The sequence below is a fragment of the Micromesistius poutassou genome, assembly GCF_964030765.1.
Source record: "Micromesistius poutassou genome assembly, chromosome: 2".
Classification (NCBI taxonomy): domain Eukaryota; kingdom Metazoa; phylum Chordata; class Actinopteri; order Gadiformes; family Gadidae; genus Micromesistius; species Micromesistius poutassou.
In genome coordinates, this window is record NC_140272.1 from 12,116,365 (window position 1) to 12,142,447 (window position 26,083).

The 26,083-nt window shown below is 45.6% G+C and overlaps 1 protein-coding gene across 2 annotated transcripts; it reads left to right on the top strand.

The window, feature by feature from the left end:
• The first annotated feature begins 2,638 nt into the window (after positions 1-2,638).
• On the top strand, positions 2,639-25,873 carry LOC311339055 (RNA-binding protein Musashi homolog 1). Of its 2 annotated transcripts, none has more exons than XM_084464419.1 (14): positions 2,639-2,764; positions 3,256-3,296; positions 4,021-4,102; positions 4,238-4,322; positions 12,936-12,977; positions 13,886-13,978; positions 18,603-18,651; positions 19,517-19,599; positions 19,881-19,998; positions 20,696-20,776; positions 21,341-21,397; positions 22,487-22,543; positions 22,804-22,958; positions 23,169-25,873. In XM_084464419.1, the coding sequence occupies exons 1-14, from the start codon at positions 2,703-2,705 to the stop codon at positions 23,208-23,210; spliced, it is 1,047 nt and encodes a 348-aa protein (XP_084320545.1). In that variant the 5' UTR covers positions 2,639-2,702; the 3' UTR covers positions 23,211-25,873. The 2 variants fall into 2 exon arrangements, with proteins under 2 accessions (XP_084320545.1, XP_084320546.1); XM_084464420.1 differs by having other exon boundaries at positions 22,825-22,958.
• The last annotated feature ends 210 nt before the right edge of the window (positions 25,874-26,083 follow it).

Sequence of the window (26,083 nt, forward strand, 5' to 3'; positions counted from 1 at the left end):
AAACAAAGGCAGGGAAGACCTGGAGCGGACAAACTTATCCCACTGTTGGGAGCTGGAAGAGTGACAAGACAGAGTGCTGGAGATACGGCAGGGAGAGAGAGAGAGAGAGAGACAAAACCATGCATTGTTAGCATCATCCATCTCTTTCTCACTCTCGCTCACCTGCTCACACACACACACACACATGCACAACTCCACCAAACCACAAAATAAGTTTGTTTCCAACATCTGCTTTTACAAAGCTATTGCTTCAGCCCATCAAACCATCATTTTTTGAGCGAGGGTTTTCGCCTATGAAACAGAAATCGGAAGTCAGCTGAACTTTCACTTTTCCTTGGTGGTTGTTGTCATCACATAAGAGACGCTTTAATTAATAGACCACTTTTAAAAGTGACTGTGTTCACTGTGTCCTCACCAACCTCCGCCCGTTTCCACTTCTCCCCCCATCCTTCCTTCTATCCCTCTACCCTGTTTAATGCGGCCCAACTTCAGCCCTCCCCCCACACAGCCCTCTGCCTCCCCCCCAATAGCATTGATCATGCATGCAGAAAGCCAGCACGCCCCAGACCGTGGCCCTAGCCAGGATAGGCTAGCTGGGTGCAAGGGCCTGTCCTACATACTGTTCCCGTGCTTCGCACCACAGGGCCAGTCACTGCACTCCTGCCCCCTACCTACCTCACCACCCCCCCCCCCCCCCCACCACCACAATCTAACTCTCTCTCTGTCTCTCTCTCTCTCTCTTTCTCCACACTGGCATGCACTCGAACGCCCCGCGGACACTTTCTCTCTCTCTCTCCCTCTCTCTCACACACACACACACACACACACACACACACACACACTGACACATACATACACACACACACACACACACACTGACACCCACACACACACACACACACACACACACACACACACATACTTGGAGCATCACGTGACACTGGGAATAGAAAACAGAGAAGTGATTTTAACAAGAGTTTGCCGGCGGTGGAAGTGGATGTACAAGGTGTTGAGGCCATGATGTCTCCTGTGCATACACACAACACACATACAAAACACAACACACACACACACACACACATAACATACACACACAGCTTAGAACAACACGTACAGCACACAGATGCTACTGGATGCATTCGATGCAACATCTGGGTGCCTCGGTGCTAATCAAACATGTAACACAATAATATAGTGGTGTGGAGGATGTCTCTGTGGGAAGCCCTACTGAACACTATGTTATTATACTGTATGTCTATACTGATGTCATTGGACACATTTGCTTGCATTGTGTGCTGTTTTTGTTGTTTATGCCCTTGAAGCTTTGATGCGTCATGTCCGATTGCACTATTGTATTATAAACTTTCATATTGATGGGTTTATTATAACTATATTTGTATTCTCTTTGACGCTACTGCAATTCAGGCCAACCTGACTCAGAACAGCATTGACTACCTTTTGGACCACTGTGACCTTCATACTCTGGTTTTTCTTCTCCATAAGGAACCAGTGAGTGAATATTGACTGTGTGTGTGTGTGTGTGTGTGTGTGAGGGGGAGGGGGAGGGGATGGGAGAGGGGGTGCTGAGGTGCTGAAAATGCTCAGCTGACCATATTTAGTATTTTTTTTTTGCACGTCTGGAGAAAGTAGCCGATTAAGAGGTAATGCTGCTAATCTGTGTGTCAGCTGGTTGGGATGGACAGTCACGTGGGGGTGGGGGTGGGTTAGCCCTTCGACCACCTTGGTTCAAACACTGACGAGCCGAAGGTCATCCGTCCAATAGCAACGCAGAGTGGAGAGAGGAGAGAACCATTTGGATGAGTGTGGGTCTCCATGAGATCCTAACCATCCCAGCTCGGATGTGTTATCGTAAAAACATGAATATAATGGAAGATTTTAGATTCTAAAATGAACAGGCAGGCTAAAGATGGTAGATAAGAGATGGATGGGGGCAGGAAAGGTTTGGTTTGAATGAGGTTGTGTGGATGAGGTAATCGGATGGATGATTGTTTAAGAGAATATATTTGCGTTTTGTTTGCTATATTATTCGGAACAAAAAATTATAAATGCGGGATTACATCCAGCGTTTGCACCAGAGGTCGTCTGAGGAGGAATACGGCATGCTGCGTCCTCTGTGGCAATATGACCTTGAATATCCCTGACATCTCCTGTGATCCCCTCGCAAAGTACGACTCCATCGCCCGCACTGCATCTCCCGTGTGGCGAACTGAGTGCTTTTAATGTCGGCGCTGTCCAAAAAATATAAATAAATGTGCATTCTGCACAGAGACGCGTTGTCGTCGCTCGGAGAGACTCGGAAAGCTTTAATGGGCCATGATGTTGCGATCAAGCGATGACGTGCGCGGCGGGGAAACACGCTACATAGTGCGCCGATGGCATGAATAAAGGCAACGTGCTGGGGAAGATGGGAGGTCCGACGCTGGGTAGGCTACGGAAAAAAACGAGGTAGGAGGCGGAGTCTTTCTCTCGACCGTGTGTGTGTGTGTGTGTGTGTGTATGTGTGTGTGTGCGCGCGCGCGTCAGCGCTTGCGTATCTCTCGCTCTCCCAGTTCGTCCCTCCCCCTTTTTCGACGAAACACCCCACCCCCACCCACCCGCCTCGGCCACCCGCCCCTGAGTCTGGAGCAGTGGAGCTCACTGCTTTCCCTCGCCTCTCAGTGCGGGAATACTAGTGAAGCAGAATGGATACGGAAGGGAGTCAAAGCAGCCTGTCCTCCACAGACAACTCCCCCCACGACCCCTGGTAAAGGAGACTCGCCGCCGCCGCTCTGCCTTGCCTATACCCCGGCCTTCTGCTCCGAGGGACTTTACCTGCTTGGACTTTTAGTTTGATCCGGAGCTCAGCGGAGCAACGCCGAAACAAAAGACAAGCATGCTTCGGTCTGATGTGCGAGAGCCACTCAACCGTGATATAGCGCTGGCGCTCACACACTGACGCACGGCAGTGGGTGCTAGTTTGTTTGTTTTGGCTTACGAAAGGCCATATCGCAACTTTTCATTCGTCCTGTGGAAAAGCTCTCATTTTCCCCCCCACTAGGGATTATAACGGCCCGGTTGGCCTTGGTGACTTCGCAACATGGCCGATACTATTTACCCCTTACTTTATTGATGCTCTGTTCGCCTGATATTATTTTAGTCCGTCCGAATCGTTTTTTTTCCTCGCTTCTTGTCTGCATGTGCGATCCGTAATGTGCTTCGAAATATAACACCTGGCGTCTTTTTCTTTTTATTCAGCAAAATGTTCATCGGGGGACTGAGTTGGCAGACGACACAAGGTGAGATGATGTCCCGCACGTTACTTTAACAAGTATATCGCTGTAGCAGCCCTGCTTCTATTCTATATTGGCTGCCTATTGCTCGAAATGTTACAAATAATATCTCCTTAAGTTCTTTAAGTGTATTAATGGTAATAACTAGTGAAGTGCGCCTACACACACACTCAACATTCAATTATTCTAATAATCATATTAATGGATTTTGACCCGCCGACAGACAGTGAGATTCATACAATGTCCTGTCCTGCTTTTCTGTTATTCGGTTATCATAGGCGATTCGCACTGTCAAAACGCATCGGCCTGTACCGTGCGTTTATCCCCGTTGGGGAACTTGGTGTCATCAGGGGATGTTTTCGTGACATCGTTGCACTCAGGCTTCGCTCCATTTAATCCATTCATTTAGTATTCTGAAAACAACGTGATCGCAGTCCGCTGGATGCGTAGCCCGCAACCTTTGTTGTGCACGCTGCGATTGGCTCCATACATGTTTGTATCTCGCATGAAACGACGACCGCTTTCATGTGTTCCACAGCTTTGTTTGTGGTGCGTTGGCCTTATAGCCTGTTTATGACTGAATACAGAGGGGGATACAAGTACAAACTCACCGCGGTCCGTCCTGCCCCCTCCGCTGTGGTCGCCTCGGATGTTCTATGGTTCAGGATTATACGCTTTATGGTTTTGTTGTTTTTAATTTATAAAGTCTTTTTTATTATTATTCCTGCAGAGGGCTTGAAAGAGTACTTCTGTAAATTCGGCGAGGTGAAGGAGTGTATGGTGATGCGGGATCCCGCCACCAAGCGGTCGAGGTGAGAGAGGCGTGCGCCCCGTCGTCCTATCACTGGCGCCCTAGTCTTTATGCTCTTTACGTAGCATAACACGATATGTTTCTCGCTTCTTTCTTTTTTGTAATGGCTGCTTTTGTTTTGTTTTGTTCAACACAGGGGATTTGGATTCGTGACGTACGCGGATCAAGCGGGCGTGGATAAAGTGTTGGCGCAGAACAGACACGAGCTCGACTCAAAAACAGTAGGTTTTGTTTCGCACATTACTCACCAAATTGTTTATCATACCTGATTAGCCTGGGTTACTTTTCGGTTTTCGGCCCCCCCGCATCATTCAAAATTGTTGGTTTTTTTTCATAGCTTGGCGCATTTCCTGACGTATGGCTTGTAAAAACGTTAGAGCAATCCCTCTCCCTGGCTCATTTCCCGCTCCAAATCCAGGGTCAGGGCGCCAACATGAAAGCGTTCTTTCTTGCTCTTCATTGCCATGGTTACCTGGGGACCTGAATGGGATAGAGGCTTCAGTTAAAAAGTCACAGTAGTACTCAGTACTTTCGCTCATGTAGGGTGAGGGTTGGGGTGACCGTTGTGGTTTTAGTGGCAGCCCTGTCACTTTACACAAAAACAAGGAAGTTTCTAATATATTGCTGCTGTGAAATTGGTTGTAGTTTGAGAACGTTTTCCGAACCCTGGCACCGTGCCACACAATGCATTCAATGTATCACAGTCACAGGCCAAAGATAGCCTACCTTTTCTGTAGACAGTTTAGTCAGCCAACAACACAAATGGCTGTTTGATTTGTTTTGAATCTCTGTGAATGGGAGCAGGCCCTGCCTTGGTTATGTGGATAGTTCATCCTGTGGGATTGGCTGTGGTTTTAATAACGTTCCCTTCCCCCACCCCTGTTACACACGCACAGACCAGTACCACGGACCTAGCACACTTGTTTCATGGTAAAACGAGTGGTACAGTAAGGCAAGAGAGAGAGAGATGCAGGTGTGTTGAGAGGGCTGTCTGGCTGGCGAAGCGGGCCTGTTGCCGGGGGTGACAGCAGCGACTAGGGACAGTTTTGTGACTCCACTCCTCCTATGGGATTTGTGTCTCCATAACAACTTGCCAGCTTTTCTAAAACATAATCTTAACGGTCTCTGTGGCTTGATAGCCGGGCCCCTGATGCCTAACACAATGTTATGCCATGAAGATTCTCTCAACTCAGCCGGCGCTGGCTAGCCGATTTATGTGTTGTAATAAATACAAGCTTCATTCTCCTTAAACTGGAATTGTATATACTTAGAATTATCAGTTTTGTTTTTAAAATATATTTTGGCTCATGTGAAGTGGCGACAAGGACGATTTTTTTTCCCGTAGAATAAAAAATGCACAAAAACAAAATAGGCTAATTACACTTCTAAAATTAGCATGAGTTCTTCTCGTACTAATATCCCAAATAATATTAACGCTGACTTGGTGTAAATGTCTGTTTCCTTTGGAGTGTGTATGTGAGCTTGTATGATTATTCTGTTATACGGGTAGAGGGTTTTCAGGGCTCATCTTGCTAGGCCAGCGGCGGGTCTAGGCGTTGCCCTACGATAACCAAATACAGAGAACAACCAAACAATATTTACCCGAGCAGCACAGCTTTGTACTCTCAGGTTGACGCAACGGCTGTGAATGTGTGAAAAATAAACAGGGCTTAAGCTCATTGATTTTTAATTATTTTTTTTTATAACAATGGTATTGTTTTTGTTTTTGAATTGTTATATATTCTATTTGTCGAATAGCAGGCCTTTAATGGGTTATCTCAGAATATTAGCCCACAAAACATATATTCCAAGATCCTTATCAATCTTCTTTGGTCTTGTTCTCTTATGCAAGGAAGTAGGTCGAGTGGAGTGAATTGATTATGTGTGAAACATTAGTATCATCATTATTATAATTATTCCTATAATCAGTCAATTATTATGTACTAGTAACCTCAAACCTTCTAAGGTCAATTATGCCGGCCTGATACATTCAGTTGAAGTATCCTGGCTAGCAGTCAAAGCTAGTCATCCATTGTTGTGTGAGAGCAGGTGCCTTTGTTTGTCTGGCTGAGTCTTAGTTTCGGATTTAAACCCTCAGCTGTATACACCACCTCAAGGCAGACTCATGGCTAAAGGTTATATTTTTCCCCATTCACACTTTCTTTGGGTAGCAGTGTTATGTTTAAATAGGACAATGAAAGATAAACAGATGATTTCAGATTTCTTTAGCCCAAATTCCAAAGCCTCAGCACACTTTGAAAAAGTTATCTCATGCAAAATGCGTCCAGCTTTTCGGTGATTCTGTATTATAAAGTAAGGTTCTTTGACCAAAAATTCCTGCCTGCATAATTTCTTTAACATTTAATCTGTTTTATTATTTTCTTACTCTCGGTCAGACTTCCGGCATCTGTCCACTTCACTGTTTTTCCTCGTTCTCAATTCTCACGTGTCCTCTTCCCAAATGGATTCTGTCTCCCCCCCCTCCACTGGGCTGCCTTCACCCTGCCTCTCACCACGGTTGGAGTAGGATAGCCATTGTTTGATCAACAGGAGATGAGAGGAGGTGGAGGAGGAGGAGGAGGAGAAGAAGGAGAAGACATTCCTGCTCGGAATTAGAGAGAATGTTCTCTGCTTTGAATGTTTTTTATACACACCCCATGGAGGGTGAGAAAATAACTTAGTAAAAAGGTGAGGTGGAGGGGGGGGGGTTGGGGGGTCGGTGTGCGAATGAGCACGATAGCAGCGAGGTACATGGTGTTAAAAGGAATAGGGCCAGCATGCATCGCACCATGTGGCCAAATAACTTGTGCCAACAAGCAGGGCTTTGGTAAAGTAGGCCCAGTAAACAAAAAAAAACCTTGAACATATTGAGGTGGGTTTCATTAATTGAGCTGGTGTAATTGCGGTGTTTAATTGCCGTTAACCCACAACAAATCTGAACACGATTGCAACTGCTTTAGGGTGTAGAAAATGTCTGTCAATACGAGAGACAAACTAAAATGTGAGGATGTCTTTTTGTTAGTATGCTAGTGTGCTGGTTGTCTTTTTTTTTTGTAAGTGGAGCTCTATTGAAGTTTGGTTGGTAAGAGGTTAGATTTCCTGTCAGGCCAGAATAGATAGCCCCGGGCCAGAGGTGTACTGTTGTTTTGCTCTGGACACAGAAGAGCACAACTGGTATTTGTTTTCCTAGAGAAAAAAAGAAAGGGAAAAACGCTTCTCTGTGACCCGCTAAAGGCTAGCGAGGTGAATCTATCTGGTGCTATACACAATGTGCTGCTACCTGTGTTCACGAGGAGAGTGCAGGGCTAACTCTCGATAGGAACTGCCACACGACTGTGGTGTTAGTGTGTTGGTGCAGTGACAGACTAATAACTGTTGGTTGTTGGTGTTGTGACACACTCACTGGTTCGATAAGAAAGTATTTCATATCTGGCCTAACTAGCAAACTACCTTTTGGTTGTTCCCTTTGTATGTCCTTCTGTGTGCAGTTCGCTAGCAGACAAATATGCGTCTGAGGCTTGCGCGATGATGAAGTAAAAAAAAAAGTCTGCATTTAAAGGAAAAGAGGTCCATTTAAAAAATGCAACTCACAAGTTGCTCATGAGCCCATAAATGTGACCCTGTAAGAAGAAAGCGGTGATTCATTACACTTTCAGTAAAGTGTGAAGTAGCAGGCTTCAATATGTACTGTTTTTCACACATAAATTAAGGCGGCAAAACGTTTGAACTCTATCGTCGGTTTGGCTTGCTATTGATGTTTTTAAATTTTATTTTACCAAAGTTCAAAAATGGTTGTTTGCCAAACAGTATTATGTTAGCCTGTTGTTACTGCTTCCTCTACAGTGTAGTCAACAGCATGGTGCTAATATAGCAGCTTATATCCACGGCTACACAGGGTGAGGACATATGTTTGGGGCAGACTCTATGGACCGGACTGGAGCCACGTCAGGCCGCCGGCTCCTAAGCCAAGACCTGTTCATCCGTGCTGGACGCCATTCGTGCTAATGCTAGCTGCTCGGGCTAGCTAGAACCGTCTGAAGATTATCTGTTAATGCTGACAGGGGGCAAGAAGAGAAAGTATGATGGAGAGAGATGGGACTGAGAGACAGAGAGACATAGAGTGAAACAGAGAGAGGGCCAGCTCCTGTTCTGTAGTCCTAATTAGTATAGATCTCTAAAGCAACTAATCGGATTGAAGGAACAAACTGGATTGGGCTTTGGAGGTATGGCCACAGTAAGGCTAAGTAAGTCCTATAGGTGGAAGACAGAAAGGACAGACAAACACACACACACACACACACGCACACGCACACACAAACACACACACACACACACACACACACACACACACACACACACACACACACACACACACAGGGTTGGGGGGTCCTCATTAGGGGGGTTGGTGAAATAATTACTGTGCTATTGTTCCGCTGGGCAGAGATTGAACCCACTGGCCCTAGTCCAAGCCAAGTCTACCTCTCTATCTGTCCCTCGCTCCCTAATTTGACATTTCATCTATTGTTAAAAAGTTTTCAGTTTAAATCGTGTGGTCATTATATAGTCATAATGCACTGGCCCCAGACTGTTCTGTACGTCCCATTAACTTGTAGTTGGCCCTTCTGAGTTCCCATGTAGACCGTATCTTGTGTCGCAGCACAATCTGTCGGATATCCCATATTCCATGGATACTTATGGTAACTGTATCCTGTAACTTTGTCCCGGCTGGGTGCATACAAGGGTGTGTTTGTGTGTGTGTGTGTGTGACTATACACTGATGTCACCACTGGATGAGTTATGTACAGTGACTGGGTTGCAGAGATAACACACTGTCGCCTGTCGTGTTGTGTATGGTTGTTTCGTATAAATGTGTCAGGGTTTGTGTTATATGCAGTATTGTGTATCCGCGTGTTTGTGTGTGCGTGCGTGCATGCGTGTGTGTGTGTGTGTGTGTGTGTGTGTGTGTGTGTGTGTGTGTGTGTGTGTGTGTGTGTGTGTGTGTGTGTGTGTGTGTGTGTGTGTGTGTGTGTGTGTGTGTGTGTATCGGGGGAAGGGGATGGGAGGGGGGCGGGCTGAGCGAGCCCCTGGTCCTCTGCGGGCCCATCTGTTTTGTCCTCTTTGTCCTGTTAATTAATGAAATCAGAGGGGCTGCCTGCTGGGACAGCCCCACTGCCCCGCTACATGGGACAGGCCCACTTTCTCATACGCACAGCCTCGCCGTTTGCACAATGAATAGCCCCACGCTCTCTCTTTTTCACCCATCTCTTGGTTGCTGTGTTTTCCTTTTCCCATTTCTCATTCTCTCTCTCTTGTTCCCTCTCTCTCTCGCTCTCTCTCTCTTTTTCGCCTCTCTTTTCCCCCTCACTCTGTCTCTATTTCAGAGACCTGGTGTGCTTGTGCTTTCCTCTGTCTCTCTCTCTCTCTCTCACACTCTCCACCTCTGACTTTCATTATTCTTTCTCTCTATTTTTGTATTTTTTAAATTCTCTATTTAGGACATCTTGTGTGTCCATATCACCCTATGAAAATATATATTTTTTGCTCTTCTCTCTTTTCCCATATTCTGTCCATTCCACCCTCTGCTTTAGCAGAAATGACTTGCACACATATGGCCCAGGCTCACAATGGAAGTGTATTTTTTCTTCCTGCACTTTAAGGGTCGTTGCCTGAACTGAATAACAAACAGGCCTCATGCCCCTGGCTCCGCTGTCTGAAGCATTTCTGTATTTTTTTGTCGTTTATGTTTATTTTTTTCTGAGTAATTCTTTGACGTAAAGGATATTTTTTTTCTCCTTCTTCTGTCTCTGATTGTCATTTGTTTGTTTCAGTTTGTTGCACTTGTGGACGTGCGGGGCCCCAGGAGGTGACTATGTCGGTTGTAGAATAGTCTAGTCGTTGAATGACCAAACTACTAAAACCATATCGTAGAATGCACTCAACACCTCTTCACAAACGTGCCGCTAGTTAGATGGATGCCGTGAAGTCAGTCACACTGGGTTTGCACTCACTCATAACTCTTGTTTGCCAAATTATTATTTTTATCAATACAAAAATAAACGACTGCTGTACTTTAACATTAACTGCTCAGTCGGTCAGTCAGTCAGGAGTCAGATTTGGTTCGACACAGAGTGTCCCAGCATCAAATGTCAAGTGAAATGAAGAGCTATGTCTGAGTGTTGCAAACTGCAAGCTGGCTACGTTATTTCTATGTTTGCTCTGTGACCTCTTGTTTTTTTTTCCTCTTCCTGGAGGCTAACCCACCAGTATAGCATGCAGACTCTCTGATAGTCGCCGCTGTAGCTTTAGTCAGACGTAGAAACGACATATCGTAGATCTGATTTCCTGTGCAGATCGGGTGGATTTTTAACAACATTGCATGATCTGGCTGTCCTGCCTTGCCATAGATATCGCCTTCATAGACAGTGTACTACATAACGTTTGGGTGTTTTTGCAGATTGATAAAGAAGCAGCATTTGCCAAATTAAAGGTGACGTTGATTTTAAATTGTGTTTTGATTCCACATGATGTTGTTTATACGCAGACAAGATGGCGGACACACTTATTTTTGCAAGCACGGTGTTACTGTATCATTCAACTTGGTGTTTGACAAGGGACTCGATCATCCCACCGTTGCGGCAGAATGTGACCATGCTTTCTGTCAGCTCATGGTCTCGGACTCATAATCGCTTTACAGTAACTCTGGTCCTATAGTCCTATTAAAACGGTTAAAACACTGCCGGTGTGCCCTCACCATTAGTCAAGAGCCTATTACTGTCTAAGTCCCGCATTGTCAGTGACTCAAATCTTAAGTCGTGAACTCTTTGCTACAAATTTAGCATCGCTAATTTGAAATTCAACTTGAGTTGTGAGTGACTAAATGTGTGACTTTTTATGGATCTTTGTTCTTTTTTTCTAACACATCATCATTTGAACAATATGGTATAATAACAGGGTATCGGTGGAGAAGACAATATTACTATACCACCATTTTTTTCTCCAGATCTAGCTTCCATAACTCAAGGGCAATCTCATTGTATTCCTATTCTTTTTTTACACACACAGAAATGATGCCCTGCTGAAGTGATGGGACTTATTTCACCCCAATAGTGTCATGTTCTTTACAATTCGGCGTGCACAGAATGCTTTGTTAGCGGATCACCCTGCTTTGCATCAGTTGTGGGGTGGTGGGGGAGCGCTTTCTTGGGTCCATGTCACCTTTGTCTGTGTTCAGACCAGCTGGGGGTGACATGGCTGTTCTCGTTGCTGCTCCACTCTGAGGTGCAAAGACCTTCCACTGGCGCCGCCAAGGACACACTGACCACTCACTGAGCTCACCCGCGCACCGCCACCGCGCACCGCCGCCGCGCACCACAGCCGCGCACCGACCGGGGAATAAAAAAGAAATCGTCACTTTATCCAAGGGTTGATAAAATATTATTTATCACGTCGTCATAAAAAAAAAACACTTCTTTTTCAAGACGTATTTTATTTCAAGTGTGACGGCAGGGGGTGGGGTTAGGGGTGTGTGTGTGTGTGTGGGGGGGGGGGCGGGGGTGTGGGCAGGTGGATATCAGTTGTATAGCGTCTGTTTTCATTATAGGTGGTAACAATTCTCAGTGCTCTCCCATGTTTGAATGGTTCCCCGAGGATATTATGGTAATGTCGCTTTAATAGCCGCGAGTAACCCTTAGTGAGAAAAATGGGCTTTTATCTAACTCACATTAATCAAAGCAGAGACATTGCGCGGTGCCTCTCCGTGACACACCGCGAGGTCTCGCGTCCTGACGCTAGGCGACCAGAGGGAGTGGGAATCTCCAGAAATTCTTCACAGATTTCTAAATGCCATACCAGTCGCTGCATATTCACTCATGTTAAAGGCCAGCTCATTTCAAGCTCATTTCTGCGTTCTAATTTTAACTGTAACCCTCGACTTTGGACGAGACGTTCCAAAAGGGAAAGTATCGACACGGTGTAATGTGGTTGCTCCAAAATGGAGTCAGTCGGGCTTTGTTAGCGTTATTATCTCTTTGAATTGCAATTAGTATCTCTTCAGGACTGTAGAAACAGCAAATAGGGTATTCAAAAGCGTTTCCTGTACGCATGGTGTTATATTGATTCACCCAATATCTCCAGAATAAATGAATGAAGTCTAGCTGTTTGTCCTTGTGGTTTGAGGTGAGCGTAAACGAGGAGTAGCAGCATATAATTAAAGAAGGAAGAGCCTCTATTGTAGTAGATATATGAGGCCTGTGCGGGAGCCTGGCCTAGAATCTTGCCCATCATTTCATTAATCTCTGATAGGGTAAACCCAGCACATTGTGGTTGGCAACGGATAACTAATCATATAAATAATGATTAATGACACACCATTGTGTAGGAAAGGCCATTGCACACCGTGCACTAGATCTCTTCATGTGAGGCTACATGCACAAACACGTTCTCACAGAGCTAAAAAAGAGGTTTGACGTTTTGCCCAAAGGCACCCAGGACAGGGCAGACGATGCAGATCCCACGCATCCCATCGGAACGGCGGCCTCGAAACTCGCAACCTGACAGGTGTACCGATCCGTATATCCATATAAACAAGAACAGACTTTGGGATGTGATACTCCTCGTCACAAGGAGTGTGTCAAGTGTGTGTCAAGTCAAATCACACAGCCGCCTTGTTCCCAATCGAATCGACGACACCTCAGAATCAGGGGTGGAGGCCTTAACCCGTTCACACTCCACAAGAAACATCTGTATACGACACATGAGAGAGAAATACAGAGAATCAAACAATGTGTTAGTCCTGTGTGAACGGTCTCACTGCACGTCTCTCCTTTCCTTTTCAGATTGACCCCAAGGTGGCGTTCCCCCGCCGGGCCCAGCCTAAGGTGAGCCACACTGCCCGGGGGTTAACTGGGACAGCAGTGATGGGGGGGGGGGGGGGGGGGGGGGGGGGGGATTGTGGCTGATGATGTCAAAGGTGTCACTCCCCATCACTCAGGGGCCGGTTGACTGGGATTAAACCAGGCACGGGACCAGGGCAGGGCAGCAATCCACTTGTCCACGCTGACACTGTGACCCATGCCCTGACCCCCCCGAGCCTAAGACTGCCAGCAGCCAACCAAACACACACACTCGCATATGAACGCAGGAACACACACACACACACACTCACGTGTGTACATAGAAACACACGTACACACACACACAGACACACACTTGCATATGTGTGCACCAACACATCCACTCATGTGTGTACACACAGACACACACACAACCACACACACACATGCACTCACATATGTAGGCACAAACATTCACAAACTTCCATTTGTACATACAAACACAAACACATGCGCACACAAACACACAGTCTCACATATGTACGATAGACATGTGAGCACGTGTGCCACACACACATGCTCACTACTACATTTATACACTAGGGAGAGTGGTGCTAGCATGAGTGCATGTTTATTCTGTTATGCACACATGCACAAGCAGACCAATATATATATATATATATATTTAGCTTTAAAGTTTTCAGACTCGGGGTATATTTATGTGTCTCCATATATAAGACCCGCATGAGTAAACATTTTATTCATGGGAGTTTGTGTTTACACAAACCCGCTCTGCATGTTGCAGCTTCTAAATTGTAAGTACCGGGGTTGAATGCAGCACCTTTGTAGATTAGCTGAATGGCAACAAATACAAGACTCTTTATCGCTAGGATCTCCTGCTTGGCTAATGAGATTAGTGATAATGATGGCCTCTTCTTCTTCTCTGTTGTTAGCTGGTGACCAGGACAAAGAAGGTCTTTGTCGGAGGGCTGTCAGTCAATACCACCATCGAGGATGTGAAGCAATACTTTGACCAGTTCGGAAAGGTAAACCATTCGGAAGACTGTCCTCCTACAGGCCAGGCGGTCTCTGCCCTACTGTGTGACCCTATGAAATGGATAGATGTGAAGAAAATCCCTCGGTGCCAGATATTGTATTAGGTTGTAAGACTCTCTGTTTTACCGCTGTTGTTGTTCAATGTCCACATTTGAACATTTAGGATCGCCATGTTACAGGCTCGAACTGGTCCAGCTTGGCGGCCATTAAATGAAATTTGGTAAAAGGCAAATACATGCTGAGAAGACAGATTAGGGACTGGGGAAGGGAGAGGGAGAGAGAGAAAAAAACCTGAAATTGAGTAGGGAAAGGAGATGGAAGGGTATTGTAAGGGAAGAAGCGCCCCCCATAGAGAAGGAGGGAGGGGCACTCACAGGGGTTGAAGACCAGAGAAAAGCAGGAATGTTAAGATGGAGAAAATAATTAGTACAGAAGTACACAAAAGGAAAGACAAAAATAACTGGCTTTCCAGTTGACTGGCTCTCTGCTGTATTTTACTTTGTGTACTTTGTAGTACAAAGATGACATTTACTGACGCAATAGATTTTATGTTAAGAAAATGTCACAAAAAATGTGTTTGGTAAAAGGGGTGTCAGTCCTGATGAGGAAAACTTTTCATTTTCTAGTTTTAGTTTGGCAGTTGAGGCACTAAAGAGCGATGTTGGTATTGTTGCTCAAATACGTACTAATCTAATGCAACAGCTGCTCCTCAAATACCCCCCACCCCTCCCAAACCCCACCAACCTCAGACACTCACTCCCTCCACACACACACACACACACACACACACACACACACACACACACACACACACACACACACACACACACACACGCAGTGCTCTGGTCCCCTCTCTCCCCTCTTGTTGCTGTGGTGACCTGCTTTCCCCTATTGTCCTGCTGTAATGCGGTGGTGTTTTTTCTTTCTTTGAAATGGTGTGCACGACAAGTGTGTGTGTGTGTGTGTGTGTGTGTGTGTATTTGCATGGAAGGAAGCAGTGGCGCCTGGGTGTGTATGTGTGCGCGTGCGTCTGCGTCTGCGTGTGCGTGCCTCTGTGTGCGTGTGATTGCGCTCATGAAAAGCGCAACAGGGCCATCGCTGTGGAGGAAGGCTAACACAAACACACATTCATACATGCAAATGCTCTCTCTCTCCCCACACACACACACACACACACACACGTCCAGCTGTCTCGCATACTGTCTTGCGTCTTGATCAACCGTCATGAAAACAAAAAAACACCCCTACTTTGGCTTTCAAATCCAACATCATCTTCCCTATTTTCCCTCTCTTCAACCCATTTCCGCTCCTTGTCTCTCGCTCTCTCTCTCTGTGTACTAAACGTGTGATATACATATAAAGAGGCAGTCTTGGTCCTATGTGAACTCCATTCACATCACATGCTCGTCCCATAGTGCATTCCTGCTAGGCGGGAGGTGGTCCGTGTTTGTTATCGGAGCCGGGGGCCGGAACGTGCAGGTTGGGGATGGAACAGAGACCCCGAATGCCTGTTTGTTTTTCTGGCCGCGGAGCCGCCCAACTAGGGAAAACACTTGCGTTGTGTATCAAAGCGATGGAAGACTTTGATATACGTGACGTGAGAGCTCGGTGGACGTGTATCTCTCTCTCTCTCCGTGGACGGAGACGACGGAGAGGGCGAGGGGAGCGGGGTCGAAAAACAAATCTGGAACCTGTTGGTGTTTTTTATTTATTTTTCGCTTTTCAAGATGTCAGAGTCCCTTTGGCCTCTGTGCTTTTCCACCATGGCCCCCTCCAGCTCTCAAAATAAAAACACATTGAGACATTCATACGCTTTTAAGAAGCTAGTACAAGCTCATTGAATCGTTAGCATCCAAGCAGCCTTTTGAGTACCCTAAAAGATTACAAAAAAAGTAGCGTTTTTGTGTATGCACAACTATATTCCCCTCATATACGTCTCTGGACGACAGTGTATGGTTGAATTGGTGAGCATTAAGGTTGAGAAGCCAGCAGCACAGAGGCCAGAACAGACGGGGGAAAAGTTTGGACTGAGCTCAGCCATGTGAGAGGGCGATTAGGAGGCTCCGATGAGCACTTTGTCCGTCGTCCTGTTTATAAAGAAAGATGGACAGAGAGAGCGAGAGGGGGAGAGACAGAGGCTAGAGAACGGCATGAGCGTATGGAAGGAGAGAGGGCGATAATACAGTTCAGGTTGGGGGGGGGGGGGGGGGGGTGGGGGTGGACATAAATGCCACCCTTCATCTTAATGTTGCAAACATGTTTGCCTACGGTGGTTAATTACCGTGCTCGCAAGCCCACTCAGCTAGCCGGCCTCCATAATGCCGCGCTTCATCCAACCCCGGACACTAGAATGCTTGATCACGCACTGCAACGGATAGTGGTCCACTGTTATATATCCACCTCTGAGTCGCCCATAACTTAGTGTTTCTCGGGGGTGACCTCATCGTTTCTTCGCTCCCCAGGTGTGTGCTGAGTCATTAAGACACAGAGCTGCTGATCAGCCAATCTCGGACCCCCATAGCTATCCAATCAGATTGTCTTACTGCACGCCAGGCAGTGAACATTGGAGGGTGTCCTTTTTTTTTACTCGCTTTGGCAAGGGCAAGACACGAGTCAAGCTAGGCGTCACTGTATATATTCTGTGCTGGTAAGGATAACATTTAGCATTAGTGCAGTAGGAAATCCAGAGCTTCAGAGCAGCCAGGACAGGAGTTGTAACACACGAATAGGAAACGTCCAGAATAGATGTGGTTAATGCTACGGGAGGCTAGCAGAGCTGAAACACTATTCTTATGATAACATATTGCCCCACAGCTGTCTACTGTTAATTTCCTCAGCTCTCTGCTGTGTCATTGAGTTTGGGGCACTGGAAAGATATATCATCTGTGTGTGTGTGTGTGTGTGTGTGTGTGTGTGGAGGGCGTGGTTAAAAACTGAATGAAGGACAGTTGAAGGAGGAGCCTCTTTGTGTTTATGTGCCGGCAATCGCGCATTTGAACGTTTAAATTGAGAGAGGGTATAGTGAGAGAGAGAAGAAGAGGAGGAATAATCGGGACACACGCGCCTGATCACAGAGGACGTGCACGCATTAATTCAGCGTTGACGTTGATGCGTTTTTTCGCATGAACTGAAGGTCTGACGTCGGCCTGGCCTTGGCCCTCCAGAAACTCGCATTACAGCAGCTTGTGTTTCAATACGGTTGGCCATTGGAAATAGCCATGTTAGTCATACTCTGTAGAGTTTGATCCAAACTCTGGCCACTAAGCGTCCCGGATAGCAGGTGTTTTTTAAATGTAACACTTTGCTCCCTTCAAACATGATCTGATTACCTTGCATTAATGCCAAGGGTATTTCCACAGCGGCGCGGAAGCGGCTAACTCTCTGCTATTGAAGGACGAGGGAGAGAGGGAGAGGGAGAGGGAGAGAGAGAGAGACTAACGTTGCTGTTAGCCTATTCTGCCGCTTCTTCTTATAATCTATGACTCGTTTTTTTGTTTAAGGGGTCCATCAACAGATTTGAGAGTTGGGAATTTTTCTGAACCAAAATATATTCTTTACCTCCATACCCTGTGCATGTGCACAATGACAACTTGGGGGAAAATACACTTATATTATTTTTGCCTTTCGTTTTTGAATCCGATAAACTATTCACCTTACTTGTTGCATCTCGCTTTCCCTGGCGGCCTCCCTCTCTTTTCTCAATCCCCCCCCCCATCTATCTATCTCTGTCTCTTTCTCTCTCCTTTCTCTCTCTCTCCTTCTCTCTCCCTTTCTCTGTCTTTCTCCCCCCTCGTCCCTCCGACTTTCTCACTCACTCACTCTTGCTATCTTTCCCTTTGTTTATCTGTCATTCGGTTCATGAAAGGGGGGGGGGGGTTGGGGGTTTGGTGGAGGATGGCGGGGGTCCCCAATTGAAATTCTTTGCAGGGTCTCCATGGGAATAGTAAACTTTGTGGAGGGGGGAAAGAAAGACGGCGAGGTCGAACAAATGAAAGGAAGAAAGGGTGAAGCAGGACATGGCTTGTGAAAAGCCTGTGTGTGTGTGTGTGTGTGTGTGTGTGTGTGTGTGTGTGTGTGTGTGTGTGTGTGTGTGTGTGTGTGAGCGCAGGAAAGAGAGAGTGAGGTAGAGTGAGAGAGGAAGAAAGGAAAAGAGGACGCTTTCTCCTCGCACTTATGATCAGGAACATTTGGTTATTCTAATTCACGCTGGTCGATTCTCTACAGCTGCGTTTTCAACCGGCGCTTTTCATCACGCTCTTTCTCCTTTCCGCTACGCAACTCTTATGCCTTCTTTTTTTTTTTTTTTTCCTCCTTAGTCACCTGTCCCCCTCCCTCCCTCTTTTGCTCCCTCTCTCTCTCTCTCTCTCTCTCTCTCTCTCTCTCTCTCGCTCTCCCTCCCTGTCTGTCCCTCTCTCTCTCTCTCTCTCTCTCTCACTCTCCATCTGTTTCCCCTTTTCCACTCCAAAGCTAAGTAGGGACAATTGAACTCCATGCTGTGTAATGATTGTGTGTGTGTGTGTGTGTGTGCGTGGGTGTGGGAAGGTGGGAATGTGTGTGTGTGTGTGGGTGTGTTCTCTTGTGGAAGCTCATCTACTCTTTCCTTTGATTTCATAGGTCGACGATGCCATGCTCATGTTTGACAAAACGACCAACAGACACAGAGGTATGACCAACTCTCGCGTGTGCACACACACACACACACACAGACACACACTACACAAACACTTGAGACGTTTTTTTTTAAGAATTCCTTTTTTCTAAACTTTCGCAAACTAAGATTTGATGAAGTATCGACTTAAAATCACAATTTAGTGATTTCGCAAATGGGTCAAAAAGCTGTTAAAGCAACATGGTGACTGGTGGTTGGTGGTTGAGCAAATTGAGAGGAAGCCACCGCAAAGCTATCACAATTAGTTTCCATTTAGTTGAGCCACTTTTATCTCCCCATGTGGTAGAACCAGACTAAACTCATACATTAAAAGTCTAAATGATGTGTTCCCCTTTAAGACGATACAAGACGTTGAGACAGGAAGTTAGAGCCCGGGGATTTAACTTTTGTTTGATCTCCTGTGGTTCTCTCGTTCTCTCCTCATCTGTGTGTGTGTGTGTGCGCGCGCATGTGTGTGTGTGTGTGTCAGGAAGGGCTGTGGTTGAGGGGACAAGGGGATTATTAGGGCAGAATTGTAGTCCTCCCTACCAGTTGTTGAGCACCACCATACAGTCCTAAGCCAGCACCATACAGTCCTCTGATGGCACCATACCGTCCCTCAGCAAGGTTAATTTGGGATTGAAAGCACACGCTGCACCTCCTACCACCTGTTATCACCTGCTGCTTCTGTTCCGGGACAGAGGAGTCAACAATAAGGCTAATTATAATGCTAACAAATACTGTGCATGCAACCTTGGGTTAGAAGACACTTTGGATAAAAGTATCAGACGGATGTCCTAGATAAATGGAAAGGCATGTGTGGGACTACACCATGTCCGAGTGTTGGGTGTAACTTGGTTGTTCTTCTCGCTGTTTCCAGGCTTTGGCTTTGTCACTTTCGAGAACGAAGATGTGGTGGAGAAAGTGTGCGAGATCCACTTCCATGACATCAACAACAAAATGGTAAAGAAGAAATACAGCCAACATGCCATATACACTGTTAATATTCACAGAGAACTATGGCTGTAATATTTATTTAGTATTGACCAGATAATAACTATTAAACCATGCTCATGATACATGAGTTGAGGAACATATGTCCAATGAGCAATGGATCCCGTCATGAGCTGGCCCTGTTCATTGGCTCAGGACGTAGAACCACAATCTGCTTATGTCCATGTGTCTGAGCCACTTTATGAATGAACGCATGACTCTTAACTATGGCACCGCATCTTACTCCCCAGGTTGAGTGTAAAAAGGCCCAGCCCAAGGAGGTGATGTCCCCGACGGGGTCTGCCAGGGGCCGATCACGGGTCATGCCCTACGGCATGGACGCCTTCATGCTGGGCATCGGCATGCTAGGTAAGAGCCGCACCTGGGAGCGTTCAGCGAGGGGCAGCTAGGGGTAGCGGCCGGTTCTCCCTGACTGAACCTGAGAGCAACGTTGGGGGGTACAACGCTTGGGACAATGAGAATCAGGCAATCCTTTTCCATGGAGGGCCTGAACCCTGGCTTACTTTTTAACAGAGAGGGGTTTCTGTTTTGCCTCTGGTGGTTGTGTTGGTAGTGGGTTTTAGGACAGTGGATTGAATTAAAACGAATGCTGGCGATAACATGTCTGCAAAAGGCTGGTGTTTATGATGATGGTGCTCAATGACACAGAGCAGGGACATTAGTTTGGATCATTGCAGCACGTGGGGTTTCTGGAATTTGTTGATGTGTCACAAACACAACCACTAAAACCTAAGCTAAGAGCTAAAGAGTTTTCGATGTTGAAGTTAACTGCCTTCTTCGGGTTGCATAACCTGAAAAATCATAACGCATAACACATCAGGAGAAAGTTAATACTTCATGTCACCAGTAACTAATCAAAAACCCACTTCATTGTAGTGGGTTGCTTTTCGGTTCATTGTGCTTTAGCCCCCTCTGGTGGCCGTATGCATTTAAAAAGCACCTCTAACTCTGGGACAGAGAAGAGAGTGGGACTCAAAGCCGGGGGCCGGTTCCACTCGACGATCAGCAGGAAGAGATGTAGTTACATTTGTCTCCCCGTCCACAGGCTACCCAGGGTTCCAGGCTACCACCTACACTAGTCGCAGTTACTCTGGCATCCCGCCAGGTTACACTTATCAGTTCCCTGGTAAGTTCACACCCGGCACGCTTTTACATTCCCACTGCCCCTGAACTCTGCTCTCCGCAGTATGCGTAGGGCGTGGCCCCGAGTCGGCGCGTGCGCCTTAAGCGCCCGTTCTTTTGAATATTGAAACACGGACGTTTGAATATTGAAACATGTGCTGTGGTGGCGCACTGAGGAACCACTACAATCCGCGCTAAGTGGAAGGCATGTCTGACAGGCAAATACGCACTTGGCCATAAACAAAAGAGTGTACACACAGACACAAGCGTACCTCTTACACTAGCAGTGTTTATATATACATATACATTACTTTTATTATCTTTTATGTTTTTAAAGATTTTTGGATTGCTCTTTTTGCTGGTTCAATGTCCCCATGCTGTCCCCCCACTACCCCCAACCCCCACCAACACCACCCCTCCCCTCCCTACAGCTTCCTTTCAAGGCAGCACTAGCTCGTATCTGTGTACTCCTGTGGTGCTACTGGGTCAATAGACGGTACGGTACGGCGGATGTGTTTGGCATTGTAGGATGACCGTATTTTACAACTCGCTTCTTTGTCTTTTTTAGAATTCCATTTAGAGAGGACCCCCCTCCTGACATCATCCCACCCCCCTGAGCTGACAGGTCAGTACCCCCCCCCCCCCTCCACCCCATCCCCCTCCTCCTCCTCCTCCTCCCCCTCCTCCTTGCCTCCCCAGGGTACACAGCGTCCCCCAGGACTCGGGGTGGTTACCTCTGCGTCAGAGTGACCTTTGGTCCGACGGCTTGCCCTTTTCACTGCCTTGCCTTCGTTCGCTTTGCATCTCATTTGAGTAGCTCCGACTTTGGAGGTGCCTCTGTGCTTCTGAGACTAAGGGCTTTGAAACGCAGAATGGATGTGGACTCCTATGGTACTACTACTGCTCGTGGTCAAAGGTCAACCGAGTCCCTCAGTCGGGGTGACAAAACAAAAAGGAATAAAGATGAGCTGTGTTAAAGGAAATAACACAAGTTGGAGGATTGAATTATGAATTTAGTTTCGGGTTAAAAAACAAACAGTGTTAGAAAAGATGGTTGTGAGTTTGCACCGCTATGAGAATGTAAGTGATCTTCAAGCCACACTGAAAATTCCCTCTTTGGAAAGTGGTGGTTGCTGAGCAGTCATGAGCTGTGCAGCTGTAGGCGCTAACTCGGCCCTACCTACACCGCCATCTAGTGGTGATGACCCGCCACTGTGTCCTTCTAGACGGATCTCTTCTACATGAACATGCAATCATATGTAATAAGTGAAGAGTGTGCATCCATACAGATCAACGCTCTTACGCCGTAATGGTCAGTCGAGGAGATGAAATCTAGCGGCAAGAAGTGAAATTGAACACTGTAGCGTCAGCCTGCTACGGTTTTCCTCTGAGCCGGCTGTTAAATGGCCTGCTGAGTCTGTGCCGCCTGTCAGACCATAATCTGACAACAGATGTTTGGGCAGATGTGAAATATGAGAAACCCATCCATCCCTAAAGGCTGGTATGTGTTTGTATCTTATGTGTCTTTGTATGTAAAGCGATCTTTACTGGTGGACAATTAAAGACAAGGTTAATATAATACGCTGATGGCGCGTTTGGATTGGCCAGCTTCGTCATAATGTCTGTCCGTATGTCCGTCCCGTCCTCCATGAGGTTAATATGTGTCCGTCTGTCCTCTCCCCTATATATTGATGCCGGTCCATCTGTCCCTCAGCCATTCCTCTGACCGCGTATGGACCAATGGCAGCAGCCGCAGCAGCAGTAGTAAGAGGTATGAAGTTTGTGTGTGTGTGTGTGTGTGTGTGTGTGTGTGTGTATGCGCGTGTTTGTGTGTGTGTGTGTGTGTGTGTGTGTGACTGTGCTCAGACGTAGGCTCACTCGTGCTTGCATTGGAAAGATAGGATAAGGTATATGTAATGGCCACAGTTGTCAAACGTCAAACCTATTTAATGTAAGAATAGCAAGGTAATAATTGACGTAGCATATTATTTTAGCTAGTCTTAGTGTATGGTGTGTTTGTATGTTTTTAAGGCTCCACTCCCTCACGTGCAGCAGGCTTCCTAGGCACCAGCAGCCCTGGACCAATGGCTGACCTGTATGCTGCAGCCAATCAGGACTCAGGAGTCAGTAGCTACATGAGCGCTGCTAGCCCCGCCCCCAGCTCGGGGTTTGGCCATGGACTCGGGGTAGGTCATGCACACACGCACATACACACACACACACACACAGGCGAGCACACACACACGCACGCGCACGCACACGCACACAGGCGAGTGCACACACACACACACACACACACCTGCCAGTAAAGGGCCACATTCACACACAACTGAACATGTACCGGTTACAAAACAGGCGCTGGTGTACTTATATTTCTGTGGATGTTGTATCCCCAGGGTCCTATGATTGCTACTGCTTTCACTAATGGCTACCACTGAGAAGGCTCAGGTCACTGAACACGGGATGGGCTCTCCTGGGCCAGCGAGCGGATCAAACCTGCTGGGTGCCCATCGATGGCACAATTTGATTGCTGTTCACAGGCTCTACCAGAATGCTGGCTCCCTGCGGCTCCACCCACCAAGTGAAGATTTTTTGTTTTTTTGTTTTTTTGTTAAATACTAAACTCTTGTTTAGTCCTACTAATCTCACTCCAACACTCTCACCCCCCACCCTCCCCTGTCTCTCCTCTTCTTATCTCAACTGTCCTATAGGCTGATTACTACACAACTCCATTTCTGTTTCCTTTGACAGCAGGTTGAAATATGAAAAACTGCTACAGACAAACAAAAAAAATAATCAAACAACATCTCCAGTCAAAGTTTGTCATTGTATTCATGACAAGTACGGAGACGATTTTTTTTTGTTGCTTACTTTATGACATTTTTTAATTATGTTATTTTATTTTCATGTATGGTGTTTTTTCTCTTTATGAAATATGTTGAATCTGTTACTGACGTGAGAGAGAAAAAAAGAAAAAAAAAAAGAAATGCTGTTAAATAGGGTTTCATTTGTTTCCAAAAGGAATCAGACCAGTTTCAACTATACGAAGGGTCTGGTGCCGCAGGCAAATTCCTTTAAAAAAACACACAAAAAAAGTACTCATAAAAAAAAACTAAACTGAAGTGTCACAGGAAACATAAAAAAATACTAAAATGTATATTTTGGTAGTCTTTAAAAATCAAACCTTTGTAATATTGTTATTAATATTGACAGTAATAATGATAATCTGTAAGGTATTTTATTCTGTAATTGGTTTCAAAGCAATGTTTTTATGTCTTCCTGTAAGATATTGTAAATATACGCTGGGAGGGGGGGGGGGGTTACTCTACTGGTTAACACACCATTGACTGGTTGATGGAAGAAGAAAAAGGTACTAGTAGTAATTTAACTGGACATCATCAACTACTTAGTATGGTCATCTCACTGTTTTACTCAGTATGCATACAGGATGTATACCAGCGTAAAGATGTGCGTTCAATCACAGAGGGCCGCCCATCGTTGTCTAGAAACACGATGCGATGGACACTTCGACGGCCAATTTCAAAGAACACATCTGGCATATCCATAATGGAAAATGGAAACATTTTCTTCTTGTTACCATTTTGGAAAAATTCATACTTTTTTGGATGAAGGAAAAAAAAAAACGAAACAAGAAGCAACTATTCATTTTGTAATTAATGCAACACAACGATCGGGTGCAGATCGATTTATGATTATACTCTTGCTGGAGAGAAAAAAATATTTGACTTTTAAAAAAATGCATGGCTATCTCCTTTTAAATTTCTGTTTGAAAGATGATCGGTCCAAGGACAGAGGAAGACGGCGAAGGCCTAGACATGCACGATGGCGACGGTTGGTATGGTCGGGGGCGGGGGCGGGATTACGGGGTCTATGGGGTTGACTGGCGCTATTTGGAATGGATTATATATATATACTTATATATTTTTTTTTTGCTCAGTTTCCTTCGTAACTTTTTGATTTTGTTTTTTTGTTGCCATTCTCTTATATGGTGTTATCAACGGTGAAAAACAAATGAAGGACTTTCTGAAGTGAGTCTAAAAAAAAGATACATTGAGGCCATGTTTTTTGTCCTTTTTACTGCGCGATGGAAGGTGCATGAGCTTGTGTCTGCGTGTGTGAGAGACCGAATGTCTGCGCACATTTATTAATGTGTAACATGGAACTACTTTTGGCTGACGAAGGGAACCATTTCGATTCGCCAGTTTCGGTACTGAAAATATAAGCCCCCCGTTCCATTCTGGTCTTAAAATCCCCCTTTTTCCCATTACACATTTCAATTCAGCATTTCACCGGTGGGGGTGAGACTGTTTTAATACACAGGCTTTGATGCTCTCTGCAACCCCACACGTTTTATTGTTTTGTACACACCCAGTGACTAAATGTAACAATGACCAGAGGGATTCTGGAGGAGAAGACAGACATGGAACAGGGCCTTCCCAGACAGTCCTGCAGAGAGGACTTCTGTCGAAACCACAGTGTCTAGCAGCAAACGACTAACTGCTGAACTGACAATAATAACATTTATTTTCTTTATTTCCCCCTATGGGATCCATGGGATAATCTCACGATAGATATCTTCAGCACAATTTCATTGTTCACTGCAGATTTGATTTAAAAATTCTAGACAAAGGTCAGACAAAGTACCTCTCTTAAGGCTATCTGGGACAAGACATGAAACTACTACTGCTGGACACCAACACTGTAACTTTTTATCTTACAACAAAGCAATAAGTTATTTTTTACCTTACAAATGATAATAAAACTATTATTGGTGATATGCGATGATGTTGACAATTCTGCGGCATTAAGACTTATTTTCAAAAAAAAGTAACTATATTTTTCTGTTTTCAAGTCTTGTTCCCCGTGTACAGTAATTTTGAAGCTGTTCTTGTTTGTGTTGACGTCAGGAAAATGGCCTATGTTTTGAGTAGAGCTGAAAACTCTGGCTATGAGCCCTTGAACAACAGTTGACTTAAACTATCATTTGGGGCTGTTTTATACCAAGCTTTATCACAATGTTGTTTTTTTTTCCTCTTTGGAAATTTCGATTTTAAAATTCCTAATAAATTATTCTAAAGCATGTCTGGTTTGTGTCATTTTGTGATGGTTATGTTTTTTTCTCTAACAGATTATATGGTTTGACTTTTCGAAGACCAAAGGCCCAAAAAGACTAAAAATAAAGGTTTTTAGTCTTTGAAAATAATAAAGGGCAAGTGTTTTATGTAGAACATTTAGTTTTATGCCCTTGACTACCACTGACCCAGAAAAGCTTCTTGTGACACTTTCAGCA

Excerpts from the sequence above, each read along its gene's own strand:
- LOC311339055 (XM_084464419.1), top strand. The coding sequence starts at position 2,703 with ATGGATACGGAAGGGAGTCAAAGCAGCCTGTCCTCCACAGACAACTCC. Across the intron at positions 3,297-4,020 it reads GAGTTGGCAGACGACACAAG|AGGGCTTGAAAGAGTACTTC; the intron begins GTGAGATGATGT and ends TTATTCCTGCAG. Across the intron at positions 21,398-22,486 it reads CCACCCCCCTGAGCTGACAG|CCATTCCTCTGACCGCGTAT; the intron begins GTCAGTACCCCC and ends TCTGTCCCTCAG.